Source organism: Echeneis naucrates, chromosome 12 (assembly GCF_900963305.1).
Source record: "Echeneis naucrates chromosome 12, fEcheNa1.1, whole genome shotgun sequence".
Taxonomy (NCBI): Eukaryota; Metazoa; Chordata; class Actinopteri; order Carangiformes; family Echeneidae; genus Echeneis; species Echeneis naucrates.
This window is the reverse complement of record NC_042522.1, coordinates 2,184,682-2,211,908: the sequence shown is the minus strand read 5'-3', so window position 1 is coordinate 2,211,908 and position 27,227 is coordinate 2,184,682. Positions and strand designations below refer to the sequence as shown.

Below are 27,227 nucleotides of genomic sequence, written 5' to 3'. Positions count from 1 at the left end.
AGGATTTGCTTCTTATTCAAGCAAGGGGGGGGGTACAACCTAGATTGGTCACCAGTCCATTGCAGGGCAAACATACAGAGACAGACAGAGAGACAAGCAAACCACTCACACTCAGACCTATGGACAATTTAGAGTCAGCAATCAACCCAAACATGATGTCTTTGGATGGTGGGAGGAACACACAGTCTCTGCACAGAAAGGCCCCAGGCCCAGGAACCTAACCTAATCTAACTGGATATGCGGTAGAAGATGAATGAATGAAGTAATGACCTTTGATTATTTTAAGTGAAGCATTTCTAACTTAGCTTTCTGATTCTAATTCAGAACATCCCAGAAGTGAAGCAGTGAACTCCACTTAGCTCAATGCTGGATATTCAACAGAGCTCGATGACCGCGACCTTTGAAAAACTTTCAAGAGATTCTGATCAGATGAAGCAAGTATATCTATTCATTTTCAAGATTCAGATTGAGGCTTAGACATCATTAAATCTGAGAAGGAAATCATCTGCAGTTTACCCACAGCGTGTTTCAAATGAATAGAACTTTGGGAGAATGTGGTGGAATATAAATAATTTCTGAGTAATAAATTTTACAATAATATAAATAGTTATTTTTGAACCATTAATTGTTAGTTTTCAAATGAGAGCCTCATGCCATTCAGTGTATGAAAGCTGTACTACCTTGAAGGTGGGGAGCATGAGTGACATGTGACCCCCTCTGGAGATCAGGCCGAAAGAGATGGGGCAGTGCGGTCTGAGCATGCCCAGTCGTTCCAGACAGATGCCGTCCAACTGGTCATTGAGGCCCCAGGCATGCAGGCAAGACATGAAGAGTTTGGCCGTGTCCATTGTCAGATTGTACTCCAACAGACTCAAAGACTTTGACTTCTCCTCACGCCTCCTCATCTCCTCCTCCTCCTCCTCATCCTCATCCAGCAGGTGCTCCTTTATGGTCTCCTTCATTGTCTCCTTCACCTGGGGTGGACCAAAGACAATTTTAATATAAATACTGAAATAATACAAAGAGAAGAAAGACACAAAAGAATGATGCACAACTTGCATAAAAATTTCCCTTCCTAAAAATATTTAGCTTTATAGCCAACCAAAAACAGAAAAGCAGTATTGAAATGACTCATTTTGCCTACCGACCTGTTTAAAGATCTTGTTTGCCAGGAAGGACCCCCCTTTTTCAGCTCCAGCCTGGCTCTTCTGCAGCGTCTCTGGTGATACCAGTGTGGGGTTTGGTCGTTGGGCTTCCTCCGTCAGCAGCTGGATGATGACTGCCTCTACGTCAAAGAACAGTACATGCATGTCTGGGTCTGTCAGATTGGTCTTCATCGCCTGGACCACCAGGGCATTATGGGAGTACTTTGGAAGGTTGCCCTAGACAAGAGAGAGAGAATAAGACTTGTAGGGAACAGTAATGAACATTTACGAACTTTGGCTGTGTTCACCTAGGCTGTTGTTCCCGTCGAAATAGGAAAATATCACAGAGTCAATTCATGAGTCAGATGGTGGCACTCCATTTTGGGATATAAGCTGTGTCCCGTTCAGGGGCTATATCCTTCAGAGGACACAGTCTACAAAGGCGTGGGCCTTCATTGCTATTGTAGGCCACCAAAGTCAAACAAATTTTAACAGTTTTTTCAGCAAAGGATTTTTGCTTTGCATCCTCAGCAAAACCTGGCAGATTATGGTGTAATACGGTATTATAATATAATATGGTTGCAAAAAACAAACATGGTAACTGTCAAACTACCAACTGCAAGCCTCAAAACAGCAGTTCACAAACTGTGTGGTACAGTCTGTCAATCACATAGCAGCCACATCCCCTAAAGTGTGCTTTGAGTTTTGGCCCCTTGTAAGATTAACATTGACACCCCTGCCCTAATGTATCCCCTGCTGAATTTTCTATTTTCCTCTAAATGGGACCATCATTTAAAAAAAATATCATCTTGTATTGGAGGAAAGTTGAATCTATAGCCTAACAGATTACAGGAAAGGGATAGAGGCTTACAACTCCTCTGATTTTCTTTTTTGACCCCAACTTTACATTGTTTTCTATTATATTTTATAGGGAGCACCGAAAACATCTAACACACGATCGCCAGTTGTTATGGCAAACATGTTTGTGAAAATGTACCACATCCAGCCAAATCAAAGCAAGTTCTCCATTTTGCTCTGGTTTTGTCTCGATCAGCTCCTGAGATAAGTTTCTAAATTAAGATTCTACTCAGTCTGGTGAATGCTCTAGAGCCTGGAATAAAAAGGTGAAGTTTGTTCTTAAAGAATGTAAGAGGTCATTGTCAGGGACATCTTTTACACAATAAATTCATTTGACCTGTTGTCAATATTAAAATATATATAACATAAATAATTCCTATGAACACAAAACACGCTGCATACAAAAGAAACACAGCAAACAGACGCATTAGATGTAAATGGTTCCAATACTAACAAGTCCTTCAATATTAATCTTATTAGCAGAGGCCCCTGTGTGGAGCCGTACACAGAACAATGCTGCTTGTTTACATGTTAATTGCCTGATCAGTGCGATCAACAATGATCCAGTTAAGACTGTGACTGAGGGAGGACAGGAAGGGAGGGAACCAAAAAAAAAAAAAAAAAAAAAAAAGACGATATGATGATAAGGGTTTAGATGGTCTCACATTGGCCTGACAGTGTACACAAAGTTCAGTTAAAACAAAGCATCATTGCTCAATCAGCCAATCAACTGATAGATTGTTATAGACTGTTATAACTATGTGTTAACAATGAGGATGTACTACTTTAATAGTCCCAGATCTAAAGGCTTCTGCTGTTGTCCTAGTGTTTTGTTTGTTTGTCAGTTTCTGTTTATACTGTTACTGTTGAGATTTAAATTCTACAGTAACAATTCAATATATTTCAATATATTGCTTTTTCTATTTTTCAGCTTTTGCACCAACAAAGCTACTGAATTGAGCTGGATGAAAAAGTGTGACAGAAATTGAGAGACACAATATGCCAGCAGCAGAACACATATGCATGTGTTTACTGTGTGTGTAAAACACTGTATGCACGCTGTGATGGGTGCAGCTGGTGAACAACAGTTGACATGTTGTCTGTGACCGATCGTCAGCGACCATTATGATCATACAAGGTGCTAAGGCATCATTGCTTGAAGGATTTTGAACAGATATTTGAGCCTTTACCCAGTGTGTATGTGTCTGTGTGTTAGTGTGTGTGTGTGTGTGTGTGTGTGTGTGTGTGTGTGTGTGTGTGTGTGTGTGTGTGTGTGTGTGTGTGTGAGAGTCTGTCCAATTGTGTGTCTCCCTTTGGTGGATGAACACTGCCATCGAAAGGGAAAAATCCATATTACACATGGGGACGAGAACAACAAACACACAAATGTGTTTCTGAAGAAATTGTGAGTGAATGGACATGCAAACCTTCTATGAGGCCAAATAAAAATTATAAGAAGTAGAAGCAATAGAATTACTTGGTTACTTGGTGATGTAAATCAGAATTGGACAAAAAAAAAAAAAAAAAAAGATTTACATTTTTAAAAAGTTAAGATCTTGTTAGTGAAGGAAGCAGAAAATGTGGATGTAATCATAATGCAAATTCAGTGTCTTGTCTTATCTTATCTTACCTCCACACACACACACACACACACAAACACACACTTCAAATGCACTCACATCCAGAATAGCAGCATCCTATAGCCATTGGGCAGTAACCCTTAAGGTCTTGTCCTGCAGGGCCCTTCTTTTTGTGTGTGTCAAGACAGTACTCTAACACACATAAACACAAATACACACATTGTCATTGCATATCCTTTATATCCAATTAACACATTGAATACAAACATGCAGTAAATAGTTTCTCTATCTACTGTATATATATATCTACTAGTGTCAGTGAATATTGTATCTTGTATCCTGTAAAGGAAGGGCGCAATCGACTTAAGGATAAGAAAAAGAAACTGGTCTAGCCTGGAGTAAATATGTAGCTTTGAAATCCAATTAATTTGATGGGATGTACATGAAAAGTGTGAAGTTTGAGGTAGGAGTTGAGTTCAGGATGGATTTCATCATGTGACAGGCAGTTCATCTTTGTGATGAAGTTAACATTTATCTGAATCTGAAACAACCCAGATTCCCCTTTGAAGGGAAAAGACCTAGAACCATTTCATACTTACACATAAAAAAGGAAAAGCATATACTGTTATTATCAACTGCTAACAGTACATATTTATTTACTATTTCTGTCAATTTTAAAGGTTCCTTTTTACTCCTACAGTATGTGAGATGTGAAGATGCCATATTAATATTGGTTTAAATATTATTTATTTTTTGTCAGAAATTAAAATATGAAATGTACTACAGATCTTATAACTGTAATACAAATAAATAAAATAATTATATAATAAACTAAAATCTTAATTCTGACCAGTCAGAAGCTTTAAGTGTTACAGGAGAAGACAAACAAATCAACAACTAAATTATTTGGTCAAATACAAAAAAATAAAATAGGTATGACAAAATTGAAAAGTCTAAATTCTGGCCAGTCAAAAGCTCGGCACAATTTGCCGTGCATGCTATTCTGCTTCTTGTCAGACTTTAAATAGCCAAAATATCCCCCCACACCACCGAATTCCTTGGACCTTTCTTCTCAACAATGTCCTCATCTTTTGGGCCTTGGCTGTGTCTGTTGGGGTGTCTTCTTCTGGGACTCTGTCGCTCGTGTTAACATTTTCTGCCATTTTCATGTATTTTGCTCCTACTCCAAGCACGTGCTTACGTTTAAGCCGGCCACATCACCTACTCTCTCTGTGTGTGAGTCAACCTAGCCTGACGTGGCTGTAACTCTATTCCAGCTGCATGATTGGCTCGGCACGGAGCTTTTCTCATTATCCTTGGCTGTTCATGTTGTCTGTGAAAACACGGAATGAGTTCTATCGACCATGTCTTATATTTATATCGAAGAAAAGTTATTTGGCGAGAATTATTGTTATCATTTTATCGCCCAGACTTAATAGTGCATTATTATTATTACTATTAAAATAAAATAATTTAATAAAAACAGTAGAATCCATGTGTATGTAGTTTTCCTTTCAAATAAATTTATCGATTACAGCAGATGAATGTATGAACAGTCTTCAAATACAACTTTTTTCCTCAATAAAATTCAAATATTTTCTTTTTCAAATATGGTGTCAGAATAAGAGAGGCAAACAGTGACTGATGAGTTTAAGCTGAAATTCAAAATCAATTAGACACTGGCATCAACATCTCCTTACTCCTGATCTCAGTGCCCATAAAAAGCAGTGAAATGTTTGTGCATGAATTTACTGCCCTCTTCTGTTGGCAGCATGGTGCTGCTTCTGAAAGCTACAATAGCTTGAGCTCTAGCTGCTGTATCTATTATGTTTCTCATTTGTGTCTTTTGAGGTGTGTGTGTGTGTGTGTGTGTGTGTGTGTGTGTGTGTGTGTGTGTGTGTGTGTGTGTGTGTGTGTGTGTATATATATATATATATATATATATATATATATATATATATATATATATATATATATATATATATATATATATATATAGATATATATAGATATATATAGATAGAGAGAGAGAGAGAGAGAGAGAGAGAGATTTTGCTTTACTGAAAAACAGGCAATAACATTCTGGACCTAACAGACCAAAGAGCTTGATGCTGAAAACAGTGCACTCACAAACTCCAACCGGATACAGGCTGATTAACCAATGAGCCAAAACAGAAAAACAGAACCAGGAAGTAACGTGGCTGCCCAGAGAGGAGGGAATATGTGTGTGTGTGTGTGTGTGTGTGTGTGTGTGTGTGTGTGTGTGTGTGTGTGAGATCACAGCTTGACAGAGGCACTTCCCCCTCCTCCTTTGTGAAGAGAAAAAAATACAGATATATGTATTTATATAATACATATATATACACACACACACACACACACACTTAGGAACAGATGAACCAACAGGACAGTCTTTGCTTATTAAAATAATAATCCCATTATAAGAAGCCATTCGTTTCAGCTTTGGTTTTGTTTGTCACCACCATGATACAAACATTAGTTTAGATTAGAAAGTTCAGCAGAACTGCCAGAGGACAAAGTCAAAGTCACACATCCACCTCCTCACACACAAACCTGAAATCTGTGAACAGCAAACAAACACAAACAGATAACTTGCAGCTGGACAGGTTTAATGTTCAGGTTGATAGTCTGGCATTTCATGGTCATTATATGTCATTACACCCAGCAGGGGAGGACACAAACCCTCCACACACCCGCACACAAAGGATAGTGGGTGGTTTGGACCCATAATTTGAGTAGATATGAGGGAGAAAAGACACAGAGGTGAGAGGCAGAAAAGAGTGATGCATTTCTAACGGAAGAAAGAGAAAAGATTGCAGCTGCTGCTGTTTTCGGAGAAGAGCTGTGATTATGGGCAGTTAGGGCAGGAAAAATCCAGGAGAAACAGACAATAAATCAAACACACAAAAAGGGGGAAAGAAACAACACAAAGGTTACCTGTTGGAGGGAAGGACGGGGCAAAGCAAACACATGATGAGAGAGGATGCTGAGCAAAATGAAACTGTAAAAGACGAACTATAGCAGCTGAACTAAACGCTCTCCAAACTCTAAATTATTCATTCTGTTTGTTTTCTATGCTCGGAGGTCCTGGTGGGCAGGGTTTGCTCTGTCAGGACAGATCACATCATCCAAGTCTCGCAAGTGAACATCAACTCAGAAAAGCTGGCCCATGTTAAAAAAAAAAAAAGGTATTCTTCATTCAGTGATCTCATTTCTTGTGTTTATTTATCAAGTGTTCAATATGACCTGAAAGAAGTTATTCTTCCTCAGATTAGCGACATTAGTGAGAACGGTGAGAATACCTGTCTTGACTTCACCATGTAAAAAAAAAAAAGGACTTTCAGGCTTGATTTCTTTTACAGCTCACATCAGCAAACACTTTTCTACATCCACATCAGCAGAAACAAAGCATCATCCCATTGGATCTATGTCTGCGTCTACCACATTAATCGAAGGCTAACATTTACTCTGCTTCCTTTCTGACTTGGGCTCTACAAACAGTTGAGCATAGAAAAATCTGTTTGACTGTGAGCTCTTTTATTTTCTTCTTTCTTTCTTTCTTTTCTCATGGCTTTATGGTCTCAGTCATTTGTTTCAAGTTTTATTCAATACAGCAAGCTAAGCTAACTGTTTTCCCCACAAAACCAAAGACTGTAAATTTAGATGTACATAGCCTCTATGATGTCGCTCACTTGTTTATGAGGAGCTGTTCAATTTTGGCTGTGCCTAAATCTGCCCCTGAATCCCACATGGGACTCTCTGGTGAATGATTCACTAATGAGTCTAGTGGTCATTAAAGGAACTATCGGGTTTAGCTATTCAGTGTTGCTTTCATTGTTGAGCAGTGGACACTGCTACCTGGTAAAAACAGTGGATCAAACTGAAAATCCATTCAGCAGGCAGCATTGGATCCCCGCTGCCTGCCTGGAAAGTCAGAAACAAAGGAAAGAAGCACCACACTTTCTGGCATTTAACATGTTCACCCTTTGCAGGGAGACATTTGTAGTCTCACAGTAGCTGAAGTGTTGGCCTTAGGTACATCTCCAGCAGTGTTTTAATTGGTCTGTGACTCTAGCCAGCTATCTGACCCACATGACTGTCCTGTGTGTGTGTGTGTGTATTGGTCACAGTTATCAGATCACTCAGATCTAAATCAATTCTAACCCAGCATTGGAAGATATCACCTCTCTAACCTGTGTGTGTGTCTCTGTTTGCGTTTGCCATTGTGGCAAAATTTGGTCATGTAGAAAATTATTGTAATGGAAAGTGAAGTGTTAGGGGCAAATTAAAGGAAAAAGCAGCACAAAACGTCTGAGCAAGGTGTTGACTGAGTAACTGAATTGGACAATTACCGCCACAGTTGCATAGTCACAAAATTTTTGTCCCACTAAGATTAAGTGTGTCTGATTACACATGGGTAGGAACATTGGCACGCAGGCTGGTGTAATCAAACCAGCCTATGTTACAGAAAAGGAGATTCTCTAGTACTGAGCTTTTTTTGATCAGCATTGAAATCTTATAACTCAGATTTCAATACCAAACAAACAAACTGCTGAAAAATGAGAAGAAAATCCTACTTTTGCACACACCTACGTTTCTCAGAACAAACAAACCAACCAACCCAACGAACCATGAGGTTCATATGGACGCAGGCACCTCACAGACTTAGATTTAATGTCTCGCATTCTAGTTGCACTGCCACAGTTTACCATAGCTCTGAAAAGCTTCTCTTTTTTTTTATATCCTGATTCAGAAGCATTTTACTGCTGTTTATCTCTTTGACCCACTTTCATTCAGTCATCTTCTACTGCTTGTCTGTTTCCGGGTCACGAGGAGTGCTAAAGCCAAACCCAGCTCACATTGGGTGAAGGCGGGGTACACCCTGGATATCAAGGGGCCAACATGTAGACTCAGACAGAGATGAACAACCACTCACACTCAGATCTACGGGCAATGTAAAGTCACCGATTAACCTGAACATGTATGTCTTTGGACGGTGGGAGCAAACTAGGAACCGAACCCACAAGGTTGTCGTGGAGCAACAACAGTACCCACTGTTCCACCATGCTGCCATTGCATTAGAATCACTACTCTATGCACACTCTTTGCTCAAAACTAGCCTGCTCTGTGTGGTATTGGCTGAACAGGGGTTTAATCAGTAGCTTTCAGGTAAAATGAACTGAATTCAGGGTTTACGTGAAACAAGCCAAACATGTAAACTGTTCCAACATGCTCATATAACATGGTGAGGGTAAACTTCACATTGTCAACATCAGCAGTTTATCATTGCTTTCATGAATTGGTTATCATGACCAAATGGATGCTGGATGGATTTCAAATAACTAATTACTGGTAGTTTGATTAATGATTGCTGTTCCCTCACAGCAAGATGGTTGCGGGTTTGATTCCCAGGCTTGGGACCTTTCTGTGTGGAGTTTGCATGCTCTCTGTGTGCCTGCATGGGTTTCTGGGTGCTCGCACAGTCCAAAGACATGCATGTCTACGTTGTCCACTTGACTCTATATTGTTCATAGGCGTGAGTGTGAGTGGTCATTCATCTCTGTCTGTCTCTATATGGGGCAGCACGTTGCAGGTTTGGTTCATGGTCTGGGGCCTTTCTATGCAGAGTTCTCCCTGTTCCTGAGTGGGTTTCCTCCCACTGTCCAAAAGACATCATGTTTGGATTAAGTGGTGACTCTAAATTGTCTTTTAGGTTTGAGTGTGAGTGGTTGTTTGTCTCTGTCTGTCTCTGTGCGTTGGCGAACTGTCCAGGGTGATCCCGTCCTTGCCTAATGTGAGCTGGGATTAGCTCTAGCACCCTCAACCCTGAAATGGATAAGCAGTTGAAGATAGATGAATGAATGAATGAATATTCCTATACGTACTGACCTTGCGAGAGACTAGCAACCTGTCCAGGGTGTACCCCGCCCCCAGTAACGTTAATTGGAATTGCGTCCAGCACCACCCATGGCCTGGATGGTGAGCCCGTGAACTTCTGGTTCTTGCTTTTAACTTCATACACAACTATTTGTGCCATTTTTTAAACATCTTCACTTTTCAGCAGTGATGAGGTCATGTATAAACACTTTTAATTACCAACATGTTAGGGCATCTTAAAAACTAGTTCTCATAGACCATAAAGTCATCCTACAGGGAGTGTGTACCTTATCAGCGTTGTCAGCAGCCAGCAGGTTGGTGGCAAGTGCCTGCAGTTTGTGCTGGGCCATGTTCTTCAGTGCTGCCAAACTGCGGCGAGTCATCGCCTGCTTCAAGTTAACAGCAGGGTGGCTCAGAGCATCCACGGTGGCTGGAGCTAGCTCATCGCAGGCGTTGAGGATCTCCACTGCTGTTATACCCATCACACAGCGATCCAAGGCTCCTGAGAACAGAAACAAGTGAACCAAAGGTAGTGAAAGAAGGATGGTAATTAATCGACTATAAGTAAATTTCTGAAAAGAATTAATTAAATTAACTGTCAATTAATTGACCATTCTGCATGCCTGACATACCTGAATGCAACAGACATGTAAAAATGCACAAATATGAAGAGGTCAAAACATCGTCCAGGATATGACTGTGTCTTAAATGGTAATAAATAATTGATTAGGGACTATGACGTGCATTTTTTTTTTATTCAGTGCATCATAAATAATCAAAAATATTTAGCTTTTTAGGTTTTAGATAGAACAACTATATTACTACTAAGGAAAATTCAGGTTCTCAGGAAAATTGCTGCTTATCGATTAATCATTCATCATTCATCAATAATTGGCATCCCTATATTAAAACAATGAAACTGTCTACTTCACACCAGGTAATGAATAAGAATTGACACTTTTTTCTGGATGGGGGATGAACTTACTTTCAGACATCACCTTACACTTCCGAACGCCACTCTCACCCTAAAACATCAACTTTGCACATTTGCTTGAACCATCCTGACCTAAACCATCCGCCAATTAAATGCACTGCTGGTGCGTCCCATTTTTTGTCAGGGCTTAAATGGGTCTGAAGGTGTAATTATCACCCAGCATCAGTACTGGACCTCACTGATAATATAGTATCATGTATATTTGATTTGTATGGCCATATACCTTTGGCCGTATAGTGTAACAGGGTAAGTAGAGTTTAGCCGGCTAGCCTCATCTCATCCCTGCTTTGTCTTTTGATTTCCACTTGTCTCTGCTTCTATCAATCTCTCTAGTCTCATTCCTGCTCTCTCCTTTCTATTTAATCAATCTTTCAAACCCCCTCTCATACCATCTCTCACCCAGTTTGTCCTGATGCTGAGTATCATCACCTATTGTCTCTTGACTATGATTCAGGTCACAGACAGAGTCTTCTCCCTCTGCCTTTACAGACAGAGAGAAAGGTTTAGAGAGAGACATCATTAGAGACAGACACAGCTGACATCTCTGGTATTGAGTGAGTAGAGAAGTGGGTCCATTACACCTGTGTGTGTGTGTCTGTCTCTGTGTGTGTTTGTGTGCACACGCCACCTGAATGAGGTGGGGTCCTGGGAGATTGCAGGTTAGCTAAGTGTGAAATTGAGCAATGTGTGTGTGAAGTCAGGCGTTGGACATGTAATAGGGCCATGGCTTGCAGGCCTCATAACCCCACACACACACACACACACACACACACACACACACACACACACACACACACACACACACACACACACACACACACACACACACACACACACACACACACACACACACACACACACACACACAACACACACACACACACACACACACACAGAGAGAGAGAGAGAGAGAGACCGACAGACAGACAGACAGGCCCACGTGGCTGCTCATGATTCAAGCTAATGTTACCGCTGTGCCATGCGCTGTATATGTTCACTGCTGATTATTTTGTCTTGGTAAAAACGAACAAAATACAGAGAGCGCAGAGGAGTAAAGTGAGACCCAAGATTTAAAGGAATACTTCCACAACTGTACTCTTTTACTGAAATGAGACAACCCCTATGAGTTGCAAGTCTGTTTGTCAAGAGCAGACATGATACCAGGATGTGGTTCCATCAGACAGAGATAGGCTTGTTTTGAATAACAAAACAATTCTAATAAATCTTCAGACTCTAGAGGGTCCATCCCCTACCCAGTCTTTAATTTCTCACCTGTATCCATCTGCCAGACATAGACAGAGCCATCAGAGCATCCGACAACCAGGTAGTCATCTGCTGGACGCCACTTGATGACTTGGATGGGGAAAAGGTGTCGGGATGCAAGCATGATGCACTTCCTCTCCCGGAGACTCAGCAGGCCAACAGAGTGGTCGCTGGCTACTGAGCAGACACAATGCTGTACCCGAGTCTGCAGTAGAAACAAACACAGGCTGCAATAACCATTAAAACTAATGTACCTAAGTGTGAGGATAAGATGGTGATACTCTACATCATGAGGTGATGATTTCATCGAATCTGGAGCCAACCTCAAAACTTTCTAACCAGTATTATGAATTTATGACTCTGGTGCTCCCTAGTGGAAATATAAACACTTGGCCAGACAGCAGCTCACTGCTTTGACCACATCAAAATTCTAAAATCCTCTATCCAGACATGAGAGAGGGAGGAAAAAGTACGAGGAAGAGGGATATATATTGAGAAAGAGACAGAGTGGGACGGGAAGAGAGGGGGTAGGATATGTTTTCACACCATAGAAACAATGTGTCCGGATGTAGTCCACACTTACAGATGGCCCAAGTGATTGACTCTCTCTCAACATCAGGTCTGAGGTGCATTACCACTTGCAAACTTTGAGCTGTTTACTTGTGATCAGACATTAAAACCTAGTCTGCACAGGGTCTATGATTGTGTCCCTACCTTGTTTGTATCATGCATCATACTTAATTTATACATACACATTCCTACCAAACAGTTCTCACTATGCCAGTGACTGACCACCAGTGCAGTGATTTTACTTTGAAAACACAACTAATTGCACATGTTCAGTAGGCCAGCTGTTTTCTGCATGAGGACACCCATCTTCAAAACTTAAATATTTTATGTGTGCCTTCACTGATTTTGAAAAACTCAAAAGAGCCGTCTTCTTTAAATTCAGTATGATAGGTCAGTCATTGTGGGCACACTCCAACAACACACCAGCATTAACTTGATTTTGATGGTAACAACACAGTTCTCATTTGATTGTAAAGTAATTCAAACAAAACAAGCCCTTTCAGTGTTTTGCACATGAAAGTTATTTCCACATCAACGACATCAACTCCGTAACATTTAAATGTAATGCAGGAGCAGAACACCACTTTTTCAGTAAAGTAACAAACGCACCTCAAAATGAGGAAACTGAGAAAGAAAATGAAAGGGTTGAGGCCAAAAATACAATCATTAGACATAAGAAGATGAGAAAGAAAAAGAAATGTGTCTTACGCTGCAGTTTTCAGGGGGAATGATTAGCTGCGTGATCTCTCCACCATGAACACAGAAGATGTGTTTCATCTCTCCAGTGAAAATGTCCCAGACAATAACAGAGAAGTCCACTCCTCCAGACACCAATGAGCGCTGGTCATAGCGGGGGGAGATTTGGTATGGATACAGGACACACGTCACCTTGTTCCGGTGGCCTCGCAGGGTACGATGGGGTGGCCAGCCTGCAAGGGAGACAGACATAACATTCAGACTGGACATAAGGCAGATACTGGTGATGGACGAGTCACCAACAGAGAGATTTAGACTTTGTGTATGAAATGAGTTCATTAGTGTCCAGGGGTGTTTACAGAGTATTTTCTTTATTGTTTTGCTCTTATTGTTTTGCTCTTATGTAAAGTGGGCCCTGAAATACCAGATACAGCCAAATTCCTAATTAATTAAGAGATTCCACTCCAACCTACTGTCTACCTGTCGTCACCTATTAGCATCTTCCTCCTGTTTGTGAGGTGCAGTTTTGAAGCCTCCCTCAAAACCAGTAAAAGCCATATTTGGTGGAAAAGGTGGAGCTGAGGAGTGAGGGTTGGATCTGACATGTTCTGTACTCTATCCTGATTGTCTGTCAATCACACAGTAGCCACGACCCTAATACATCCCCCTATATTTTGGTCTGTTTTCCTCTAAATGGGACCTTCAGTCAAAAAATTACTTTCTTTGTTGCATTAAAGAAGACTTGAAATTAGACACCGATGTCATAGACTCAGTAGGAAAACAATTAGACCACATCTACTGTCTATGGTTTCTGCTTTCCCTGTGTCCATCCCTCACCTCTCCGCAGCATGTGCTCCCCCTGCAGGAGTTGAACGATGGCGGTCTGAGTGGCAGGAACCAGGATGATGCTTCCGTCTTCTCTGCCACAAACCAGTCGACCCTGAGAGGGGATGTATACGCTGGCCGTCACCTGAAGGACACCAAAAGTATAAGCTGAGTAAAAATCCTCTGACAACCATTGGATGGAGAAATTCTGTTCTCAATGAAAATTCAACAAAATTGAAGACAAGCACCAAATTTTAAATCTGTGAATTTCTAGAGTATATTTGACTCCTCAAACACCTCAGTTTGGTTAGAATCTCAAAAAAAAAAAAAAGTGCAGTCTGGATTAAAACCTTAATGGGTTCGTCTTTGCCAGGCAGGACACTGAGCTGGTCAATGATCCCAGCAGACACAGGGGTCAAGTTATCAAATGCTTCCTGAAGACTGATGTTGGAAGACACCTGCAGCTCTGCAGAGAGAGACAGAATCAAAGACCATTAGATGGCTTAAGAAGGCATTAACCCAAGGTGTATTATAACAATGCTGTGTATTACTGAGGGCCTTAATTTCTAACTAAATGGCTCACATTGTGAGATACACAATTATCTGGGTGGCTTGTCACCAGGCGTTGGAAGGAAAAGGATTGATTGGGCTACAGTTTTAACACCGGATACCCATGCTGCAGCAACCCTGCAAACCCATTTATCTGGGCTTGGGACTGACACAAGCCTATCACCACTTTGCCTTGTGACTGGGGTTTGAACCTGGGGCTTCTGCATGCAAAGCACGCAGTTTTTGGTATATTATATTTTGTATACCAAATAAAAGAAAATAAATAAATAAATAAATAAATAAATAAATAAATAAATACATTTTTTTTTTTTTTTTTTTTTGGACTACCATTTTGAGTGCAGAGCTACACAGTATTATCACTGTTGCATCGCCTTTCAATTATAAGCAGGGTGTGCTTCTTTAGTACAGTAATACTACAAAAAAAATAAAAAATAAAAAATAAAAAAAAAAGGGACAGTGTCTTCACCAGCAGCAGTGGACAGGGGCTGCAGAGGCGAGGTGTCTGGGATGCTCCACAGGGACAGTCTGCCTGCCGAGTCTCCCTGGATCAGCAGTTTGTGGAAGGGCTCACGCCGGCCGAAGAAGAACCGAGTCACAGGAGCACAGATGAGAAGCTGCTGGATGGCAGGACAAAAAAAACAAAACACCACTGAAAACGTGAAATCCAAAATCCATCAGACCACTAGCACTATTATATGGGATTTGAGTGTTTTCCCCAAAGCCTATTGGCTCTATGTCAGAGGTCCAGGTTTATCATAAGTGTAGTGTTTTGATTATGTAGTTGCCTAGTTGTCTTCATACAATAAGAAATAACATACAACAAACTGCAGAAAAGTAGTAGCTAGTTTTCTCTAAATTACTTAGACCTCTGACTAGTCTGCAGGCAATGTTGAGGTTTAATTTGTCCTTTCACTGGCCTTAAAATGGAGAAACACTACATTGCCATGAAGTGTAAAGATGAGATAAAAGCAAATGTAGGTGACAAAAATTCCACCCTCACTGTATTCTGCCTTGGAAGGGTTACATCTACAGGTACAGATAGGTCAAATGGCCAGTGACTATCTGTTACCAGCTGCAGCGACAAAATAACACTTAACTTTGACCCTTAAAAAATTAATATTTGAACTACTTAACTTCAACATAAATGATTCCTTCCATCAAAAGTCATACGACATTCCCAATACTCCCCTCCTGGACTAGATCAGGGACCAACTTCACAAAGACATATTGGTCACATGATATGCCTAAAAAAGGTTCTGCTTGATGAAATGGAGCTCAGAGGCTGGATGTGGTTGCTTATTCTGTCATATTTTGTTCTTCTTAGGATTTAATTAACATAGAATAGATTCTACCACAATCCAGTTAAAGTAAGTCAAGACCTTCAGTGCTATGAGCAGTTGATGAATGTAGACGTTTATCTGAAGTCTGACTAGTTGTTGTATCTGAGCCAGTCAGCATTGTGAAATCAGCCCCTAGTGTCTTCTACACTGACTATCTCTGACCTCTTACCAGGTGAGCTTCCCTTTGCTCAGTTCAGTAGCACTGTGAGGTAAAACATCCATCCATTGAAGGAAAGCATGGACAAAATCAATAGCCATAGGCATGGACACTTGCATCATAGCTATCACTCTGGATACATGGAAGCCAGGTTTAGACATGATGTGGCAAACTCACCAGGGCTTCGGGGTGTAAGTAGGACAAAGTGAAAGATTGTGTAAGTTCTGTCAGGATCAGGATCACAAGAACTCATGAGAACACAAGAACATGCTCACAGGCGCAGTGGCCAAGAGAGGCATCGTTAAAATCTCTGGGCCCAATCAGAGGTCAGACCAATTCTGGAACTCTTGATAAGGCTGACCTCTCCTGGAGAAAACACATACTGCTGCATTTATATCATAATTTCCAATATTGTAAAAGGCAACAAGATCAGTTCAGAAGTCACTGAGGAATAATGAAGGGGACAGCTTAGCTTGTCTTGGTCCTAACCATGGACAACAGAACTGAGCAGGACTAATGATATACTCATGAATCTCCCAAACTGTAAATTTGTCTCAGTGGTAGCAGAGTTTCAAGTCAAGACCTGATCTGTCTGGTTTTGCACCAACGTAGTTTTTTTTAATACAGTTTAAAAATTCAACATATATGGTTCTTGTCATTTTCAAGGGTTTCAAATGGTATCTTCTGCTAAAATCCTCATTTACAGACAGAATCACACGTTAAAGATACTGAGATGTGACTTTAACTGGACTGACTTTACTATTATTGATTATTATTGGTGGCATTAAGCAGTGAAAGCTCAGTGATTTAGAGTTGGGTCACAGGTGTAGGGGGTGACAATCGTACCAATTGGCCATAACATCACAATGACATTGTCTAATATCCCTTTTGCCGCCAAAATTTCCCTGACCATGGAGGTCTGGACTCCTCTAGACCATTGAAGGTGAGCTGTGGTGTCTTGATCATGAGTTAAGTGCAGATTCTTTGAGTCCTAGAAGTTGTGAGGTGGAGCCTCCATGGATGCTGGATTGGATTTGGATATTGGGGAATTTGGAGCCAAAGTCAACAGCATTTCTGCTTCACTGTGGATTTCCTTACATTTTGCGATAACTCGCAAACAGTCTTAAGTTCGATTCTTAATCCCTCTGTTTATTTATAGCCAATAACCTGAGAGGTTTCACACCAGGCCATTCTGACACACAGGTACTGTGGCCAGAGTCAAGAGGGTCAAATAATATAAAATATCTAAAATCTAAATATATACAATATATAATAAAATATCCTGGGTTAGCCCTTATCCAGTGACCCTAAAACAGCAGTGGACAGTAAGCACTGTTTTTATGCTAATCGTGGACTAGGTGATAGCTAGTGAACCTTTGTGTGTGTGAGTGAGATGGGCTGCTATCACCATGGCAACTACATAATTTATTGGGTGAGGTGTCCAGTGTGTATAACAAGCAGTTGGTCAGTCAGTGTATGCAAAGAGCAACCGGATGTTGTCTATAAACACACAACCACTCATAAACCAACACACACAAACCAAAACACATCTTGATGTAAGATGCTAATACATAGGTGAGTAGACAGCAGAAGAGAAGGGGAAACAGAGGATCCACACGAGGGGACTTAAAGAGAAGTTATTTTTTTTGTTTATTTGTGTTTTATCAGCTCTGGTCAGCAAGTGAGTGTGCGTGTGCGATTTCGGAGGGAGGGGGTAATCACACAAGCTAAGATTTCTTTGGTTCAAAGGTTTCGCATCTCTAAATTTATCTAGCATCATGAATGTTGCCTTTAAGTTACATAAAGTTTGGAATCCAAAGCAAAAGCTGGCTGGTGGATATAAGAAAACATTCAATCCAAAATGTCAAGTACTCCTGTCAGTCCTCACTGTGTATCTTTGGTTTGCCTTCATCTCAGGGACTCAGCAAGGCATTGTTTGTTAAAAAGCAGCATGGGGACATTGCATGGATATTCATCAGTATGAAGACAGATGAGGAGGATGATGGTGTTTTTGAAGGAGGAACATTTGTTTTAGTGGGAGGAGAGCATGAAACCAGGTGAACCAGAATGAGTTCAGTTTGTCAGACAGGCAGGAAGGAAAACAGAGAGAGGAGCGAACAAAACAGTTCACCTTCATGTCATCCACTCAGCGGCTCACACTCCAACTCCAACAACTGAAGCATGACTCCACAAACACCTCTAATCTGCTAACTACCTGTTTTTCACCTTTTCACAGGCATCTGCAGATTTTAAATCAAGTCACCTTTGAACCTATTTGTGATATCAAGAAAAACTGGATTAAGCTTGTTGAAAATATTTAATGGTATTAAGTAATTTACAAAGGCTTTGTCTGAGATATTTGCTGCTATATGAAATATTTTACAGAATCGAGTTCAACCCTCATCTAACTGCTTGATAAATTTCGATTTGCTTTTTAGGGGCAGTATTGCTTTGGACTGTGCGTTAATGTGTTATTTTAAAGATATCTATATAATAAAGATGGAAAATATAACACCTGAAACATTTCATTTCTCTGCTCCTTGCCTGTGACATAAACATTCAAGATGCCTCAGCTCTGCGGACATCGTTTAAGTCAGACGCTTAACATGCCAATATTTGCTGCAATTGATCAATTTATCACACAATAAATACGTTTTAATTTCTATCTTTTCGTTACTTTCTTATGTAATTTTTTTTTTTTATGCACAAACATAATTGCTGTGGCACTACCATGGAAGAGTCCCCTGTCTTCTAGCACAGTAGAGGGGGAATGTGAGCCACAGAGTGGATGTAAGTATGACAGGTGCTGTTCTCTCAGTTTGTTCCTCTCATCCAACCATCACTTTCTGGCTGAGCTGCAAAGTCATAACTTAAAAAAAAAAAAAAAAATCTCTTATGTGAAAAATTAAACACAATGATATTTTAACTAACCCTCTTTAATTTAACAGCTCACCCCAGAGCCAACGTTTCTCCCAATCTGAAACCACCCACACCATACCACTGCTTCTGCACTTTCCTTTCATGCAACTGATGATTTCATATGATTTTATAGTTGAACAAGATCGATAATTAATTCTAGTTATTCAAGTTTAAGTTGTGTCAGATTATAGCCTGCTGTGGTAAGACAAGAAACATAGCCTTCTAAGCTTCTTTATATTTTCTCAGTACTGGGTTGTTCACGATATCCATATATTAATTTATTGATATAGATTTTAAAAGAATTCTACATCAATAAATTAACTGAAAGATTTTTATCAATGACTGAAAAAAATACACTACCAGTCAAAAGTTTGGACACACTTTCTCATTCAAATTAATAGGAAAGTGTGTCCAACTGTAAAATGTTGCTAATGGCCGATGCTGTGACTGAAGCTCACTAAAGAAGTGAACCTGCTATATCATAAAACTGGGAGTTCACTCAACAGAAAATGATTTGTTCTTCTTCATCTGATTGCAATGAATCTAATGGAACTAATTTATTGGCAAAAAAATGAATACTGTATCCTCTGTGCTTTAGTCTCTAATAAACAAAAACATCATCAACTAATTTCACATCTTTTATACAGTACAGGCCAAAAGTTTGGACACACCTTCTCATTCAAAAGAACAGGAAAGTGTATCCAAACTTTTGGCCTGTACTGTATGATGTCCACCTTTGGCTGTCGTTTGTCGAAATAACGCTGCTTATAGAACAAGAAATATGAATGAAATTTGTAGTTATTGCTTTAAAATATGCTAAAGCAGTGTTATGGTACAAACTCTCTCAGGCTGTTTATTTCATGCACACACATCTAATGAGAACCACTTTGTGTAAACCAGATGTTTTCTTTTGAAACAAAAACGCCAGTTTGGAATTGAAGACATTTGAATTGAATATTTGAAACTAAAAAAGGCTAAATTACTAGAAGTATTTCAACTTTATCTTTTGCAACTCAGCCAAGAGGGTCACAATCTTCTTCTTCCTGTCTTTTCTTTTCAGTATGCATTTTCTTGGGCTTACTGGCGCCTCTAGAGGCTGGTGGTGGTAAAGCAGCTCTGGGGCGTAGAGCTCCAAGTCCCACCCGCTGGCAGGGAGGCACATCACCTCCACAGCCACTTCATCCTCACCCCCTTCTCCTTCCTTTTGAGAGGAGTAAGGAGGTCGGAAGAAGGGGGAGGGGGCACGGTGGTATCAGAAGACAGAATGAAAAAACAAAAACAACACGAAGGCACAGACAATAAATCAACAAGACAATAAATTACAGTACATACATAACAACATACTGAGGATCCAAAATGCAATCAGAAATATAGATGAAACACCAGGGGTCAGATTCATATACATGGATTAAACCAATCCTTGATTTAAAAGAAAAACTTACTGATTAACTAAAATTCATAAAAACTAATCTGAAGACTAGACATTTGGTTTATTTTTATGTAAAAGATAATAATCAAAGAATGAAAGGCACAGATACTTAAAGCAGACTCTGGTTTCATTCAAGAATTCTGAGCAGGGTTTTTATTTACCTGTACAACAAATGAATATGCACAATGTGCATTTCCGAAGCAGTCATACAAGAGTTATCACTCTGCTGCCAGAACTTGCACTTTAACACAACAGCTGTTTTCATTCCCCAATTACTACTTAAACTTTTTTTTATTATTGGTTATTTTCATTATTTTTATTCATTATTCATACATGTCATATTGCATTTGTGCCACAGCTGATTTGTTAACTCAGGTCTTCTTTATGACTCCAGCATGTGAGGTGGAACTCACAAAAATAGGTCTGCTCCATGTGTCTGAAGTGAGCCCTGGCAATATGACTATTTCAGTTTGCTACCATCAACAAACTAATCACAGTTCTCTTTGGAATTATGTAAAATCCATCTAGATTGCAACTGTTAGTGTTTGGTGTGCTTTTACGTCAGCCTAAAAATTGTGGCTAGAGAATGCTATATGATCGCATTGTTCAGCTTCATGTATCATTGCATATCTGAAAACAAGGGAGGTCACAGTCAAACTCAAGTTCTGATTCAGGTGTTTTTCTGGTTGCTGATACTCTTATCTCTACAAACTGTGTTACATCCGATCAGTTTTTTTCCAGTTCACATGAAGTATTTATCTATTTGTGTGATGCTTTATGGATTTGAAAGATCAGTCACTATTGGCCAGCCTGCCCTGACTTACCATGGCTCTGGTCCACAGGGGGAGACTGGAAAAACACTATCTTGGACTGTAGTTGATAACAATGGTTATGGTTACGGTCAGATGGAGAACAGGTTCATGTGTCCCTCCCTCAAACTCAAAAAGCCTGCATAGCAGAATAAGATGCTGCTCTAGCTGTTAGTTAGCTGTTTAACAGGTGAATACAGACTGGTTTGCAATGAATTAACTTGAAGTAAAAGCTAGAATATGGCATCTTTTCATGTTGTATAATATATTTTATTGTATTATACCGATATAAGATTTCGAATGCCCCCACAGCCTCAGATACTACCTTTTTCTTTTGCTAGTGTGCAGCAAACTTTAGCAATTAGCACTTTGCTGAGTTGCTTCATAATCTTGAATTTTCAGAAACTATTTATTTTGAAGTTATTGTACTTGGCCCTAAGCATCTCAGAAAAATACTATCTAATCATCTCATCAGTCTGGACAGCATCACTTTGGCTTCCAGCTCCACTTTTAGAAACCTTGGAGTAATTTTGGACTTCTTTTAACATATAAAGCTCTTAATGGCCAAGCTCCATCATATCTCAGAGAGCTCATAGTTCCTTACTGTCTTAGTAGGCCACTCCGCTCTCTAGATGGAGGTTTCCTTGTGGTTCCTAAAGTCTCCAAGAGTAAATCTGGAGGCAGATCTTTCAGTTATCAGGCTCCTCTTCTATGGAACCAACTTCCAGTATCGGTCCGGGGGGTGGACTCTTTAGTAATTTTCAAGACCAGGCTTAAGAATCAAATTAAATCAAAATCAAAATCAAAATCAAATCAGATGTATTTGTACAGCGCCAAATCATAACAAAGTTACATCAAGGCACTTTACATATAGAGCATGTAACTTTGTTATGATTTGGTGCTATACAAATACATCTGATTTGATTTCATTTAATGCAATGTAAGAATTTGTGGATTTCACTACAATTGTCCACACTACTGTTCCTCTATCTTTACCAAGAAACATTTTGAAAAGATATTACAGTTTTCACAATTTGGCCAAGTAGAGTTATGTATGCATACGTGCATGTGCATTTTGTGTTGGTGGTGGTGTTGTGGTGAAGTGTTATCCCATTTTTATTTTTTCCTTCAGTTTCAAATAATATCACACAGTTAGTGAAAGCTTCCTACCTTCTATCTGTGCCCTGAAGAGTCAGAAAGAGTAAAGGGCAGAGGACTAACCTGTTTGTCTGTGCGATTAACAATGCTGTAGACCAGAGGGGGGATCGAGCCTTCTTTGGTTTTCCCAACATCACTTCGGAAATGTTCACTGGCAGGCAGACAACTGGGGAGCAAACGCATTAAATATTAAGTATTTTGAGGACACGATCAGATCAGTCCCAATCACTCTGTGCTGCTCTTCTGTTGATGTATGGTAGCAAGCTGTGGCATCAGCTGCTTAAGATTTACCTGGCAGGCAGCTTGTAGATGTAACTGCAACCATCTTCTGTCCAGATGATGACTTTATCTGCAGCGATGAACTCTCCTCCGGTCCAGGTCTGGTCATTGTTACTGGGCACTGAGCAAAGTAACGAGTAGTCACCTGCATCAAATACCTGGCACGCACGTAGTGAGAAGAGAGGAGCACATAGACTTGTATCAATTAAACTATCATATCAGGCCCTGGCCAGTATCCAGGTACTTAGTGGTCCTGTAGACTCTTACCCTCCAGTACTTGGAGCAGACAACCAGCAGACTGCTTTGAGTGAAGGTGCAGAAGGATATACTTTGACAGCCCTGACAGTAGATGGGCTTGGACTCTTCCTCAAACACTGGATCCAGGTCCTGAACACACAATCACACTGATTACAATTTAAAACATGAGCTGACACAAATATTTGAGACTGGAAACATAGTTTATATCCAGCTGGCAGAAACCAGAATTTGCAAATGTAGACATTTCTTTTTGACCAAGGGTAAATCTGCAAATTTTTTTTTTACTGTAATAATACTGTAAAGACCTTTTTTCATCTTGACATCCAATCACAAATTTTTCAAGCAGTAAAGACATGTGACACAACGCTGAACAAATGGCAGTGTACCTGCATCTTGCTGACCTCAGCTGTGATGATCCAGACCTTCAAAATCCCGGTCACTGACACCGCCACCACTGTGTCCTCTACAGAGAGAGTGACTGAGTTAGTGTCAATGAAACAAACAGCATTAATATTAAAGGAGGGTCAGTAATGGAATATTTGCATTATATCTCTGTTAAACTCCAGATGTTCTGTGCGGTGCTCATATAACTATTTCATGGTGTTTATAACAGTATTATTATTGTTATTATGCGGTTTAGAAGTGTGACAGTCTGGCCTTCGGTAGTCTTTTTCATCTCCACCTGCAGCTCTCACCTTGCGTGCGGTGTGAACGGATTATGCTCATGGAGCTAATCCAATCAGGAGAGATCTTTGACACCAGCGAGTACAGGACCTCCAGGCTGGTGGCATCTACCACAAGGATTTCTGGGTAATGGCCATTGCAAATCAGACGTCCCTCCCTTTGAGTGCCAATGGTGAATTGATAGAACTGGAGAATGATGGAGGAATACAGACAAAAAAAAAAAAAAATAAAAAAATCAGGCAAGGAGAGAACAATCAAATACCACCCTTCTGAGGCCTCCAGCAAATCCCTGTCCTGAGCCTCTTAATATAAACACATTAAATAATAGTTCCGGGGTAGAAACAGAGTCAAGGCCTGATATGCGACTACACCCTAGACTGTATATAATAAAACAACAGATGCTGCAAAGTGAAACCAATGCATTTTATCTAATAATCATGAGGGGGCCATTCCCTGGTTGCATGATGTCACCCATTGATTTGTGAACAGCAGTTTTGAAGCTTCCAGTTTCTAATTTGGCAGTCAGCCATCTGGTTTGTTTGTCTGTTTGTTTTTTTTAGCTTACAGCAGAGGTCTCCAAATCTGGTCCTAGAGGACCATTGTCCTGCATGTTTTAGACATTTTCCTGCTCCAACACGCCTGATTCAAATGATCAGCTCCTCATCAAGCTCTGCTGAAGTCTGATCAGGAGCCACTCATTGGTCCTGGTGTGGTCGCTATGAATGACCACTTGAATGCATATAGGTTTTATTTGGAAGAAGCAGAAAAAAAAGACATTTGTGACTAAAAGGTGGATCTCTGGGGTTGGGGTTTATGAGTAAGATTTGATATTTGTAGGCTTGGATAAAGTCTTAGACCTTTCACTTTATCTCATGAAAAAGCGAAAACAAAAGTGCAGCATTTATATTTTTGTGCACTTCATATTCTGATTAATTGACCATTTGACTTCATGTAATAATGAAGAACCAACTGCCTGCCTCTCCTTCATCAGTAACAGACTTACACTTGCCTGTTTATGTTAGACTTGGCCTGTATTTAAAATCAAAGCTTCTATTTGAGACGGTGCAAGGCGAGAGTGTGTGTCTTACTTGTATGCCTGTGTGAGCACAGGCCAGCTTGGTGAACTCGATACAGCGTCCATCGTTCACATCCCATAAGCACATCTCCCTGAAACATGAGCAAAAACTAATCTGCAGTTCAATAATGAGAGATTTTTTACAAAATTGTTGCAAAATAAAGACAATTATCAACAACTATTGTTTTCTCCCCTCAACGGTTGATAATAATTAATGAATGTTTTCAGTGTTGCCGAGGTAAGATAGCCAAGAGACTCACAAGTCACTTGACTTACAGTTAGCTCCTACTTTGACAATCTCCATGATTCAATATCATCAACCAGTAATGCAAAATTGGTAAAATTTAGATTTTTTCCTACTACTAGGATGACTATAATCTAAAAAGAGTGACAAAAAAGTAACAATGAATGTAATAACAATAATAAAATAAGATCTAAATCTTTCTTAACATGACAAGCACATACCCAACAGTTTGCTCCACAGCTGTGGATGTTCTAAGAAGTGCATACATGTATGATGAACATGTACTCACCCGCTCTCTGATGCACTGACAATGTACTGCTTGTCACTGCATGCACTGGCTTTGGACAGACAAGTGATGGAGGCTGTGTGTCCAAACAACATGGCTCTTGGACAAATCTGAGAAGAGAGGAGAGGAGAAAGGTAGAGAGCATTTTTCCAGCTTTTGTCCCTTCACTCTCCATCACAATCACATAAATCCTCATCACATCTATTCTAACTTACGTATTTGTTCTAATAAAGAGGCCATTTTACTGCTATAGTCATGTAACAGAATTCTTAGAGGACCAAGGGCAGACCAGACCATTTCCTGGTGTTGAAATTGTTAGACCTTCTTTGGAACTTTAACTGGCATTTACTCTTAAGGAATTACATGATTCTCATTTGTTGGATTATATTTGAGGAATCAAGCAATATCAGGGCAGGATTGCTCTAATAATAAATATCATGATAAATATAATATAGCAACAACTGAGATGTTCCCTTCAACCTCGGAAGAGGTGTTAAGGTTATAAGTTTGGCTAAAATAAATCCACAAAGATATTGTCACTGCCATTGGTTAGCCTGATATTAAAATGAGACAGAGCTAGCTTCCTTTGAAAATTGTCATGTTAGCTCGTCGGTAAATAGTGCAAAAATAGGCTGACGAGCAAGGGGGCAAATACCTGAATGAAAATGTATTCGTATGATAAGTGTCAGGCCTAACCCTTTACAGATGCATCCACTTCACTCTAGTCTCTTGCAATTTTGTGCAAATCCCACGCAGTTATTTTGCATGCGGTATTTATGTCATTTTGCCTATTCTATTTTATTATTTCTGCTTATTGAGGTCCTTCAACAGTATTTCAGTTGGATAAATTGAGGCTGACTGGAATGTTGTGACTTGTGGAGTCAGTGTGTGCCATGTGTTTACACTCTTTACACTCCTCATAATAGTCACACCAAACGAAGCCGGATAGACTCTGTTAACTTCGGAAACCAGCTCCTACTGAAACTGATCAAAAGGTTCAGAGAGTGAAGTGTGACAGAAATGCTATTATGTCTAAGAGTTTAAGACACCTGCCAATTGTTGCCTGTGTATTGGGAAAGGTTTAAACTGTGCTGTGTAGGCTCAAAAACGTTTTTGTTGTTGCAGTTGTTGAACCATTCATTGTCAATATTTGTGTAAATGGATGCCAGCTCGCCTAGCTATGCGAGAGTAGCCTACGTTAAGTAAACCTCACTGTTGAATCACTTACACTAGTTAGTCGATTCAAAATGGGCTGCTGGTTTACTGGTTAGCATACTCAACTGACAAATTGATGACATTGCTTTTGACGTGTAGCATTACGATTGCTTACCATTCATTCGGAAACGGGTGGAGCGCCTGCGAATTATATATTTCTGCTCCTTTAATTCACAAACGCATCAAACATAAATTTGTCCATTTTATCAGCATGAACACACATTCACGTGACCAACGCGCATCCTGGCCACCCAAATTTATCAACTTTGCACCCCTTGGGAAATTGGGTTGGGGATTAGGTTACACCCAAGGTTAGCTCCAAATAAGTACATGATTAATAAGTACATTATACAAAAATCAATGATCCATTCATTGAACACTTAAAATATTTTTTCCTAAAAACCCGCCTATGTTGTACGACATGCCCATAATTGTCATTGTGATGATTGACAAGTTGAACTGTTGCATAGACACAATAACAATTCAACAACAAAGCATGGTATTTATTCATTCATTCAAAATTCTAAACAAATCAATAGGCGTCAACTCGGAGCTTACAAATTACAAATATATAATTAACTCTTCCATTAAAAACAATGACTGGCAATACTGATTGAAATAACAAAAGACCAAACCAATAGGGAAATCTAATTTTCGCTGCAATCTCATGCAAATCGTCAGTCATTTTGTACCGCTTTGGTTTCCGTAGAATTGTAGAATTGTTCTGGATTGGTCCTGCGGGTGGCATCAGTTAAGATGGCTTTTCAAGGGGGAACGGGAATTCCAATGTGGGAACCAAATTGGGTGTCTCACTGGCCCTTGGTTCCCTCCCCCATTGTGCCAAGGGTTTTGAGTGAGAGAGCAAGCCACATATTCCTCCTCACTGGAGGAGCAGTTTCCTCTGAGTGCACATGCACAGATATAATTTGCGCGCTCGCAGTTAATATCTACATGTGTGAAATAATATAATACAAC

General features: G+C 40.0%; 1 protein-coding gene across 2 annotated transcripts in view; it reads right to left on the bottom strand.

Moving 5' to 3' along the window:
• Positions 1-27,227, bottom strand: part of wdr7 (WD repeat domain 7) — a 107,430-nt gene that overhangs the window by 77,559 nt on the left and 2,644 nt on the right. The window contains exons 3-17 of one of the 2 annotated variants that reach the window (XM_029515305.1): positions 25,041-25,147; positions 24,521-24,599; positions 23,444-23,618; positions 23,135-23,211; positions 22,758-22,877; positions 22,503-22,648; positions 22,275-22,377; positions 14,866-15,016; positions 14,180-14,295; positions 13,842-13,974; positions 13,017-13,237; positions 11,748-11,943; positions 9,769-9,983; positions 1,149-1,382; positions 681-974 (exon numbers count right to left, since the gene is read on the bottom strand). In XM_029515305.1, coding sequence (XP_029371165.1) covers positions 681-974; positions 1,149-1,382; positions 9,769-9,983; positions 11,748-11,943; positions 13,017-13,237; positions 13,842-13,974; positions 14,180-14,295; positions 14,866-15,016; positions 22,275-22,377; positions 22,503-22,648; positions 22,758-22,877; positions 23,135-23,211; positions 23,444-23,618; positions 24,521-24,599; positions 25,041-25,147 — 2,367 coding nt within the window. The remainder of the gene's footprint in view (positions 1-680; positions 975-1,148; positions 1,383-9,768; positions 9,984-11,747; positions 11,944-13,016; positions 13,238-13,841; positions 13,975-14,179; positions 14,296-14,865; positions 15,017-22,274; positions 22,378-22,502; positions 22,649-22,757; positions 22,878-23,134; positions 23,212-23,443; positions 23,619-24,520; positions 24,600-25,040; positions 25,148-27,227) is intronic. The other variant, XM_029515306.1, reaches the window with a different exon arrangement.